Source organism: Pipistrellus kuhlii, unplaced genomic scaffold (assembly GCF_014108245.1).
Source record: "Pipistrellus kuhlii isolate mPipKuh1 unplaced genomic scaffold, mPipKuh1.p scaffold_m20_p_7, whole genome shotgun sequence".
In the NCBI taxonomy this organism is placed as follows: domain Eukaryota; kingdom Metazoa; phylum Chordata; class Mammalia; order Chiroptera; family Vespertilionidae; genus Pipistrellus; species Pipistrellus kuhlii.
This window is the reverse complement of record NW_023425573.1, coordinates 39,135,010-39,147,136: the sequence shown is the minus strand read 5'-3', so window position 1 is coordinate 39,147,136 and position 12,127 is coordinate 39,135,010. Positions and strand designations below refer to the sequence as shown.

At 36.3% G+C, this 12,127-nt stretch overlaps 2 protein-coding genes across 4 annotated transcripts in view; one reads left to right on the top strand and one right to left on the bottom strand.

Moving 5' to 3' along the window:
* Positions 1-12,127, bottom strand: part of SLC25A12 (solute carrier family 25 member 12) — a 149,638-nt gene that overhangs the window by 105,151 nt on the left and 32,360 nt on the right. The gene's annotated exons all lie outside the window — the stretch shown is intronic.
* Positions 1-12,127, top strand: part of HAT1 (histone acetyltransferase 1) — a 39,037-nt gene that overhangs the window by 5,881 nt on the left and 21,029 nt on the right. For all 3 annotated transcript variants that reach the window (XM_045575400.1, XM_036421903.2, XM_045575401.1), the window contains exons 3-4: positions 2,178-2,253; positions 6,676-6,796. In XM_045575400.1, the coding sequence (XP_045431356.1) occupies positions 2,178-2,253; positions 6,676-6,796 (197 nt within the window). The remainder of the gene's footprint in view (positions 1-2,177; positions 2,254-6,675; positions 6,797-12,127) is intronic.

Sequence of the window (12,127 nt, the reverse complement as noted above, 5' to 3'; positions counted from 1 at the left end):
TTTGTGGTTCCATATAAATTTTTGGATTATTTCGTTCTTGAAAAATGCCATTGGTATTTTGATAGGCATTGCATTGAATCTATAGATTGGTTTGGGTAGAATGGATATTTTAATGCTGTTAAGTCTTCCTATCCATAAGCACAATATATGCTCTCATTTATTTCTATCTTTTCTATTTTTTTTTATTCAGTTTGTACATTCTAGATATTTTTATTTCCTTTTGGTAGTATGTAACTTGTTCCCCTACCCTCTATATTTCTATTTTTTCTAAATATTTATATTTTTTTTATTGATTTCATAGAGGAAGGGAAAGAGAGAGATTGAAACATCAATGATGGATAATCATTGACTGGCTGCCTCCTGCACACCCCCTACTGGGGATTGAGCCTGCAACCCAGGCATGTGCCCTTGACCGGAATTGAACCTGGGACTCTTCAGTCTGCAGGCCTATGCTCTATCCAGTGAGCCAAACTGTGTAGGGCCCCTCTATTTCTTTAGAGTGGAAGACAATAAAGCTGGTTTGGATCTAAGATAAATATTTTTAGAAAGAAAGCTGTTTTGGTGATGGTGTATATGTTATATTGCATTAAATCAGGAGGCACATTATGTTGGCCTATCCAAAAATGAGTTAATTCTAAGATCCCTTGGAAAGGTGTTAAGTGACAGATCTCTGTGGGTCTTTTCTTCTGTAAATCAGTAATCTGTTGGTACTTTGGTACCCTACCAGTGACTTGCTTTGTGAGGACAGTGTTAGCAATTTTTCATCTAGTAACTCATCTTTTTTCATCTTCAATTGCTTAAGGATTTTTTTTGTAAAATTTTTCTTCATAAGATAAATTATATTGGGAAACTGTTCAATAACATCAGTATTCATAATACATACAAATACAAGTAACAGGATTCCCATTTCCATTTTGGACTAGTAGAAGTTAAAGTTGGGGGTATAGAGTATTATCAAGGATGTGGGAAACAAAGGAGTTTAAAAGCTGCGGTGGGTGTATAAACTATTATAGTATTTTTAGAGGGCATTTGAGTAGTATTTATAAAAAATATTTTAGTATTTTCACTAAGCCTTTCTTCTGCTAGGAACTTACCTTATGTATGTTGTAAAAGTACAGCAAGGTATTATATATCAAGATGTCATTGCAGTGTTATTTATTTTTAACCCTTACTTGAGGATATGTTTTTATTGATTTTTTAGAGACAGAGGTAGGGAGAGAAAAAGAGAGGAGGGATAAAAATCAAAGAGAAACATCAATCAATTGCCTCCGCACCCCAACCAGGGATCAGCAACTTAGGTATGTGCCCTTATATACCGGTAACCTTTTGGTATATGGGACATCGCTCCAATTAACTGAGCCACCTGGCCAGGGCACAGCATTATTTTTATTTTTTATTTTTTAGGTTTTTTTTAATAAATATATTTTATTGATTTTTTACAGAGAGGAAGGGAGAGGGATAGAGAGTTAGAAACATCGATGAGAGAGAAACATCCATCACCTGCCTCTTGCACACCTACTGGGGATGTGCCCTCATCCAAGGTACATGAGCCAATCCAGTTAGAGCGATTTTTAATAGAAAAAACAAAAACAAAAAACCCCAAAACTAGAAACAACATAAATATCTTACAGTCATAAAAAATGATGTGATGATATGGGCTTCATTAACTCAGATTATTGTTTTTCTTATGTTTCCTATAGATTTTGTTTTTGTTTCCTTGATGTTGAAACCTTTTCTTATCTCAAAGTGTCTTTTTTGCTTTTGTTTAATTTTTTCATTGTGTATGAACATACAGAAAAATATAAATAAATCAGATGCCTCTATCATACCTATTTTTCTAATGCTTAGAATCAGTAGGTTTTTTCTTTTTTAAAATTTTTGTTGATTTATTTGTTTATTTACTTATTTTTAGTTTTTTATTGTTTAAAATATTACATGTTTCCTTTCCTCCCATTGACTTCTCTCTGGCCACTAAATCAGTAGATTTTTGGTACTAAAATATTCAGTGATTTTTTATTTTGATTGTTCATTTGTCTCATGAGACTTCATTATAAGTCATATAATGGAAAAGCAACAACTTTAAGTAAGAAAAATATTGACTGTATAATGAAATTCTTAAAATTGAAATAACCTATAATATCTTTAATATCTCTACATTTTTTTTTCCTTTTAAACAGTTCGCTTCCCCGAAGATCTTGAGAATGATATTAGAACTTTCTTTCCTGAATATACCCATCAACTCTTTGGGGATGAGTAAGTAACATAATGAGATGTTTTTCTAATTAGTATTACAAAAAAAATTCTGTTCTTTTAAAAAAAAGTTAGAAATCAAACTTTATTTTCTTTCCTGTTATTTTTCATGTAATTTATTTAAAAATATATATTAGAATGGCATTTTTGACATTGAGACACCAATTTACTATCTATTATTTGGTGCCATAGATGCATTATTTCATTTAATTCTCACAATAGTCTTAGTGATACCAGGTAGTATTATCATTTGTTACAATGAACATTGGTCTAACTGGATAGTTGCCTAACAACATATGAAAGGCTGAAATTCAGATTCAGGCAACCTGACTATAGAGGTTAAAAACTACTACTTTTTCTAACTACTACTTTGGTACACTGCTACTAGGGCAAAATACACCCTCCCTTCTAAAGCAAGAAAGCTCAAATTATTATTCTATGACAAGTAAGTAAGCAGTTGAGAAATTTATTTTTAAAAGTAACTTTAAAGGTATGTCTTGAGATATTCAGCACAATGCTTTAATTTCCTGTACCTTCATTACATTATTAGAATAGTCAATTACCTTTTTAAAAAACTATTTTGTAAAAAAAACTTTGTTTGCAGAAAGTTGCAAGAATAGTGCTCTGTATATCCTTTATCTTGATTCACCAGTTGTTAACATTTAGCTATATTTGCTATAATCACGCTCCTTTAAAAAAAAATGTTTGTTTTTCTAAATTATGTTTTTATTGATTTTCAGAGAGAGGAAGGGGGAGAGAGATAGAAACTTCAATGAGAGAGAATCATTGATATGCTGTCTTCTGCACACCCGCTACTGGTGTTGGCTTCCGAAACCTGGTCATGTGCCCTGATGGCAATCAAACTGACCTCCTGATTTCATGGGTTGATGATGCTCAACCACTGAGCAACACCTGCCAGGCAATTGTTTTCTCTTCTTATATATAAATACAGGGTGGGACAAATGTACATTTATATTTGTGAGTACAGGAAGCACAAAGTTTATTCTTGTATTAGTATTTATTTATTAATTGCATTATTTTCCATATGAACAACTATAAGTCTATTTTTGCCCTACCCTGTATATCAGTATGTTGTTGTTGAACCATTTGAGAGTCAGTTATAGATACTATCTTGACCTCTTACTCCTAAGTTCTTTAGTATGGAGTTCCTAACAAGGACACTTACTGTAGTAGAATATCCAAGACTCAGGAAATTTACCATTGATACATACAGTACTATTTTCTAATATGGAATTCACATTTCAAATTTTGCTAATTGATTTTTAGCAATTCTTTTATAGCTTTTTTCTCCATCCTGAACCCAGTTTAGAATCACATATTACAGTTAGTTGTAACAAATCTTTAGTCTCCATTAATCTAAAACAGTTCTTTAAGCTTTGTTTTTCTGACATTTTTGTAGAGTATAGGTTAGTTTTGTAAATTTTCATTTTGGACGAGTTTGATTATTTCTTCATGATTAAATTCACAAAATGCATTGTTTGTAGTACTGTGATAAATTGTATTTGTCCTTCTCAGTGTGTCAAAGCACAAAGTTCATGATAACAATTTGTTTCATTGTTGGTGAGGTTAACTTAGACCACTCAGTTTAGAGATGTCTGCCAGATTCCTCTTTTATATTTATATATAATCTGTGGGGAAATACTCTGAGACTAACATTACCCTGTTTCCCATCAAACTTGTACCCAGTAATTTGAATTCCACTACTGACTCTTATCTTAATCAGAATTTTACTGTGATTATAAAATGGTGGTTTTCTAATTCTGTCATACCATCTACATTCATTAGTTGACATTCTACAATAAGGAAAAGCTTCTCCCCATTATGTATTTCTTTGTTTAGAGGGAGGGGGGGAGAGAAGGAGGGAGAGAAATACCGATTGGTTTTGTCCTGTATGTTACCTGACCCAAACTGGGAATCAATCCTGGTGCTCCGGCTGATGCTCTAGCCTTTGAGCCACACTGGCCAGAGCTAGGATTCTTTTTTAAATTCAGTGGGTTATAATCTGATTCTGTTACTGATTTTGATTATCCCAGATTAAGCAAGTAGTTATCCTGTCAAACCAGCTTTTGAGTCCTTTTGGTGTACCATCATCATTTTGAGGGCCTGTTACTTTCTGACACAGTTAGATATTCCAGAGTCACCTTGTACATTTTCTACTAGTTCTGGAGTCAGCCATTTTCCGAAGGAACCTTGGTTTGTTGTAGTAGGGAATGGTGTTAGGATATAGTTGACATTTAAATTATTTCCCTTTATGGTTTTTTTTATGCATTATTCCAACACCTTTGACATATTCAACATATTTTAAAATTGAAAGATGTCTTTTCATGGAACAGATTTCATAAATATTTCTCATTTATATATTAGGCATTTAATGTGCTTTTAAATATTAATAATTATATTTTATTACTAGAGGCCTGGTGCACAAAATTAGTGCACAGGGTGGGAGGGCACAGAAGTCCCTCAGCCCTGCCTGCACCCTCTCCAATCTTGGACCACTTGAGGGATGTCTGTCTGCCCATTTAGGCCTGGTCCTGACAAACTGCAGCTGGGTCAGAGAGACCCAAAACTTCCAGAAGGCCCAAGGCTTGATAGCAGCCTGCATTGCTTCACAGCTGGGCCTCATCTGGGCACCTCCAAACCCCAAACAAAGAAGAGGAATCTGCAGATCTCTTTGTAGCTTCTGCTGGGTGGCCTCAGGCAGAGGCTAAATTAGTACCCCCTTAGAGATCCAAGAGCCAGTGTACCCAGGGGTCAGAGTGGGACCATTCAGATTACAACTCCTCAGATCCATAAGGGACACACTCAGAGGGCAGACTCAGTGAGCACCAAAGCCCCACTGAAGCAGGTATTGCCCAATAAGGGTGTCTCCAGCACAAAAGTTCTCCCATCATAGACACAGATCATCCTCACAGCCAGTTGGCCTGGAGGTCAATTCCTCCCAGTGATACCAACAACAATCAAGGCTAAGTAACTACAACAAGACTGTACACTGAGCCCACAAAGGGATGCACCAAGAGTGTCCATCTCAGGTAACTGGGGAGGCTGAGCCACTGGAACCTTAGGAAACCTAGCACACAGAAACCACTCTATCAACTCAGTGAAGCAGCCAAAATGTGGAGACAAAGAAACAGTTCACAAATGACAGAAATGGAGTAAAGTAAACTACTGGATATAGAGTTCAAAACAATGGTTATAAGGTTTTTCAAGAATTTTCTAGAAAAAGCCGATAAATTTACTGAGATCCTCCAGGATATGAAAAAGGACCAACTAGAAATTAAGCATACACTGACTGAAATACGAAATAAAATACAGAGATACAACAGTATACTAGAGAATTATAAAAATCAAGTCAAAGTTTTGAAATACAAAGAAGCAAAAAAACACCCAACCAGAAAAGCAAAAAGAAAAAATAATATAAAAATATAAAGATAGTGTAAGGAGCCTCCGGGACAATTTCAAGCATACCAACATCTGAATTATGGGGGTGCCAGAAGGAGAGAGAGCAAGATACTGAAAATCTATTTGAAGACATAATGACCGAAAACTTCTCCCACTTGGTGAAAGAAATAGTCTTACAAGTCCAGGAAGTGCACAGAGCGCCAAATAAAAGGAATCCAAAGAGGAACACACCAAGACACAACATAATTGAAATGCCAAGAGCAAAAGACAAAGAGAGAATATTAAAAGCAGCAAGAGAAAACAGTTACCTACAACTGTCAGTTAATTTCTTAACAGAAACTATGCAGGCCAGCCAGAGTGGTAAGAAATATTCAAAGTGATAAATAGCAAGAACCTACAACCACGATTGCCCAGCAAAGCTATCATTCAAAATTGAAGGTCAGATAAAGAGCTTTACAGATAAGAAAAAGCTAAAGGAGTTTATCACCACCAAACCAGTATTATATGAAATGCTGAAAGGTGTTCTTTAAGAAGAGGAAAAGAAGAAAAAGGTAAAGATAAAAATTATGAGCAACAAATACATATCTATCAACAAGTGAATCTAAAAGTCAAGTGAATTAAAAATCTGAGGAACAGAATAAACTGGTGAATATAATGGAATCAGGGGCAGGGAAAGGTGTGTCGGGGGGGGGGGGGAGGGGTACAAGAAGAGACTGGACAAAAATCATACACCTATGGATGAGGACAGTGCTTGGATAAGGGCATGTGGGGGGGTGGGGTGGGAACTAGGTGAAAGGGAGCTATGGGAGGTGAGGGGGAAGAGGAACAACTAATAATCTGAACAATAAAGATAAAAATAAATAAATAAAGCGCACACACACACACACACACACACACACAAACTACCAATAGAGCTACACTTGTTTATATAGGGTTAATACTTTATAATGACTTTGCAAAGATTCATTTTGAGATCTTAGGTAACTGCTGTTTTTCCCCTTTTAGCGAAACTGCTTTTGGTTACAAGGGTCTGAAGATCTTGTTATACTATATTGCGGGTAGCCTGTCAACAATGTTCCGTGTTGAATATGCATCAAAAGTCAATGAGAACTTTGACTGTGTAGAGGTAAGAAGAGAAATTTATTTTGGATTCTTATCTTTCATTTGACTATAAAATAGGTTTTAAAATTTAAAGGTTTGAGGGAGGAGGAAATCTGTTACTTACTAGCTCTGAAACCACATATTCAATCTTAAGTTATGGAGATGTTTGCTTGTTATTTCATTAACCTTGCAATTTTGACCCTTATTCTGATATGTTTCTTGAGTGGACCTTCTCCATAAAAACCTTCATTTTTATGATCAAAGTAGTATTTTATTTATCAACTTTTGTGTTTTTTTTAAATTATGCAACTGAAAATTACTTCTTTTCCCAGCAGTTAAATAAGATGGAGGGAAATAGTCGGAACCAGTTTGGCTCAGTGGATAGAGCGTCGGCCTGCGGACTGAGGGGTCCCGGGTTTGATTCTGGTCAAGGGCATGTACCTTGGTTGTGGGCACGTCCCCGGTAGGGGGTGTGCAGGAGGCAGCTGATCATTGTTTCTGGCTTTCTATCCCTCTTATAGATGTTTCTGGCTTTCTATCCCTCTCTCTCTTTTTCTCTGTGAAAACTCAATAAAATATATTAAAAAAAAGAAAAAGATGGAGGGAAATAACTAAATTTTCTATTTCATGTTGAATCTGCCTATTTACATTTCTCATGCTGCATTTCTAATCCCACAAACTTTGCTTATATGAACATGGGTAATTAAGCTAATTACATTATAAAAAACTCTTTGAAACAAATTGACCCAAAGAGGGTAAAGGCAGAGAGTAATTGAAGAGTATGCTTCTGTGGCAGGCTAAGTTATCACACACACACCACAAAAGGCAGGATGACCACAGAGGCAGAGTGATGTGGCCACTAGTCAAGGAATGCTGGTAGCCATCAGAATTTGGAAGAGGTGAGGAAAACTTCTCCTCTAGAACCTCTGGAGGGAGTGTGGTCCTGTTGACAACCTTGATTTCAGCTCAGTGATACTGGATTTTAGACTTTGCTGCTAGACCATGAGAGAATAAATTTCTGTTGTTTTAAGTCTCTATGTGGTAACTTGTTAGAGCAAAAAAGATTTAGGACTTGATGATTTGGAAGATTCTCAACCTATCCAGTTTGTAGCAGACACTAAAATTAGGAAATTCATTGTCAGGAAACTGGCTATGAAGGGAAAGCCAGGAGGGTGTCTAGATAACCTTTTGCATGTGGCTCATATCAGCCAAAGCCAGGAATAGAGGTTGAATAAGAGAGATCAGGGAAGATCTATAGAGGAACATCTTACGCATCTAATGATGAGAACTCTTGCGGCATACACAGGTGACTCACGAGAGTTTTGAGAATATTTTATCAGCAAAAACACTGCCAGTTTGGACTGACCAGATGAAGGAAGGCTGATGAACTTTCAAAATTCAATAAGCAGGAAACAGCTGCAAATAGCCTTCAAGAAAAGGAAAAATGTTCCTGGCTGGTGTGGTTCAGTTGGTTGAGCATCATCATCCTGTGCACCGAAAGGTTGCTAGTTTAGTTCCCCGTCAGGGCACATGCCCAGGTTTCAGTTTGATCCCTGGTGCATGCAGGAGGCAGCCGATTGATCTTTCCTTTTCCCTTTCTCTTTCTCTAAAAAGTCAATAAAAACTTTTTTTTCAAAATTAAAATCAAGAAAAGGAAGAATGACTCTGAGAGTGGAGTTTCAAGCCCAAAGGGTAGAGCCACAGATCACCGTATTCCTAGGCCTTGAAATATAATGAAATTTGACTTGTTGAATTTTGAGATTGGTTGGCCCAGTGACTTGTCTTCCTACCACTTTCTCCCTTTGAAATGGGAGAATATATTACTTTTATCCTTTGCCTGTCTTATAGTTGTATTTTAGAAGTGATAACTTGTTTTCTAGTTTCAAGTGGAAAGGAATTTTGTTCCATGATATGTCATAGCCAGAGTCTGACCCATTCCTGACTTAGATAACTTAGATCAGCGTTTTTCAACCGCTGTTCCGCGGCACACTAGTGTGCCGCAAGATGTTGCCTGGTGTGCCGTAGGTGCAGACAAGACAAGAATTTTATAATTTTTCACTATTTTGTTTACTTAATATTTCATAATAAAGTAATTATAAAATACTTTTTTTGTGTTTATTTGATTCCTATTCAAGAGAATTACTTTATGTATAGTCAATATAGGCACAGAGTTAAATTTTTTAACATTTTCTAATGGTGGTGTGCCTCGTGATTTTTTTCATGAAACAAGTGTGCCTTTGCCCAAAAAAGGTTGAAAAACACTGACTTAGATGATGATATTTTGAACTTGAGTTAATGCTAGAATGGTTGAAGCTTTTTGGGATGTTGGCCTGAAGGAGTGGTGTATTTTGCATTTTGGGGGATGGACATGAATCTTTGAAGGGATTTAAGAAAATTATGTTTTAGACTAGTTTGGGTTCTGGGCATTCCTATTTATTTATTTATTTATTTATTATTTTTTTAAAATATATTTTATTGATTTTTTACAGAGAGAAAGAGAGGGACATAGAGTTAGAAACATCCGATGAGAGCAAATCATCAATTAGCTGCCTCTTGCACATCCCCAACCAAGGTACATGCCCTTGACCAGAATCGATCCTGGGACCTTTCAGTCCACAGGCTGGCGTTCTATCGCTTGAGCCAAACCGGTTTCAGCTGGGCATTCCTATTTAAAGGCATTAAAACTTTCATCAAGAATTACTTCACAGAGCCCTAGCCAGTTTAGCCTTCAGGCCTAAAGGTCCTGGGTTCTATTCTGGTCAAGGGCCTATGCCTGGGTTGTAGACTCAATCCCCAGTAGGGGGTGTGCAGGAGGCAGCCAATCCATGATTCTCTCTCATCATTGTTGTTTCTATCTCTCTCTCCCTCTCCTTTCCTCTCTGAAACTAATAAAAATAATAAATAATAAAGAATTACTTCAGAGTTGATTTTTTTAAAAGTTAAATGACATTTTTGTCACTGAATCACAAATGGAAACTTGGAAATTTCATTTTGTAATAAAAGCTCTTATTGTTCAGACCTATGAAGCCAGCAAGTTTCATCAGATAAAATCAGTCATAGTATTGATAATATTGCTATATACAACTAGGCAGAAAATTATAATGTGGAAAATTAAGATCTTATGTATTAGTATATACTGAATGTCATACTTTCTTTTGTAGAAATGGCAGTTCTTAAAGCGTTAACAATAAAGTCAACTTTTCTAAGGCTTTAAACTGACTTTAAACTTCTGACATAAATCTTTTGCCAAGCTCATACCCCTATATATATATATTTTTTAGAACCTCCTTTCATTATTTGGACTGGTTGTTATGGTCTTTTACTATTACTTACCAAGGTCACACAACTAGGAAATAATCAAGATTGTTCTAGGAGAGCCCAGTTTGTGTGGCTCAGTGGTTGAGCATCAACCGACGAACCAGTAGATCACAGTTTGATTCCTGATCACGGCACATGTTCAGGTTGCGGGCTCGATCCCCAGTATGGGGGCGTGCAGGAGGCAGCCAATCAATGATTCTTTCTCATTGCTGATGTTTATATCTCTCTCAATCTCTCCATACCTGAAATCAATAAAAATATATTTTTTAAAGTTGTACCAGGAGATAATGGTAATAGGCATAATGTATAGTACTATCTTATATTTAAAAATGTTAGGACTATTTATGACCAGCTCTAAATGGGCCCAGGCTCTTGTGCTTATCAGTTTTATTTTTGTTTTTACAATGTATACTTTATTTTTTCCCAACTCTCATACTTTTATGCAATAAACTCCCAATTTCCTGCTATTGTGAAGTGCTTCTCTCTTGCAGATAGTCCCCTTATGGGTGAAAATACTATATTGGTAAGCTTAATGGAACTGTAACATGACTTGGCTATAGAATAAAAGAGGTCTAAAATAGTCTCTTATATCCATTATTCAACGTTAGTGTCAGAAATAGTTTGAGCACTTACTTTTTTTTTTGTTCCCACTTCCCAGCCCTGTTCAAGATGACTAAGCTTGTCAGATAAATAATATATAACTGTATTAATACAGTATTTGTTTTATTCAGTGGTTTATATCCCTTGGATTTTTTTTTAATTTTGCAGATTTAAAAGTATTTCTGAATTATGCTGTAGTCATGGTGATTTGATGTTTGAAAAGATTTAATCTTAGCTGAAGTAGCATTTAACACAGACTTATTAAAATGTAGTTTTCCATAGTCAACTATTTCCTATTAGATTGTTAAATTCTCAAGCCCTGCAAGATACTCTAATTAAAAATGCAGGTGGTATTTTCTCTTGTGTTGTACAAAATTCGCTGGTTGAGGATTTTGGTGGGTTTTTAAGTTCCAGCTGATAGTGTTGAATTGATTTCTTCCAAAGGAACTATTGACATGATTATTGACAAATCTTTCAAATACTGTGTGCAGTGAAAATAGCTATGTATTTGCATTGACTTCTAATTGTTCCATTCTTGAAAGCCAGGTTTTCCCATTTAGAAGTACTGTGTTGCAAGTAAGGAATCAATCTTTTATAATGTCTTTTTGTAGGATTATTTGCTTCATGATCGAAGATCATTTATTTAAATTATATGTTCAAGCAAACACTTTTTCCCCCCTTATGAAAAGAGAATGGGTAGGCCTCGCTGGTTTGGTTCAGTGGATAGAGTGTTGGCCTGCAAACAGAAGGGTCCCAGGTTCGATTCCGGTTAAGGGTAGATGCCCTGGTTGTGGGCTTGATCCCCAGTAAGGGGTACAGGAAGTAGCCAATCAATGATTCTCTCATCATTGATATTTGTATCTCACTCTCCTTCTCCCTCTCTAAAAATCAATAATAAATAAATAAATAAATAAATAAATAAATAAATAAATAAGAGAGAATAGGAAGTGGATGTTAGGGAATGGGCTTGCCTCTTCTATCTCAGTTTGCAGCAAGAATGTTCATTCCATAGTGCCTTCTGTTTTCTTGATGCCAGAATATAGTGGCAAACAAAGTTGCTGATCTCTAGCCTTATATTCTAGCCAAGAGTAACAGTCAGTAAACAAATCTCTCTCTCTCTCTCTCTCTCTATATATATATATATATATATATAAAAGCCTAAGTGACTGTTATTACTGAACAACCGGAATGACTGGTTGACTAGTCGCTATGACATGCACTGACCACCAGGGGGCAGACGCTCAATGCAGAGCTTCCCCCTGGTAGTCAGTGTGCTCCCAAAGCCAACCTCCCATGGCCGGCCAACCTCTCTTGGTTCTTCCCCCCCAACTAGTAAACCTCTGTGGTCCCTCCCCTTTCTCCACTCCCTGACCAGCAGCAGGCCTCCAGGGTCTGGGCGAGATGGCCCCAATAGCCCTTGATCGCCCACCAGGCCTAG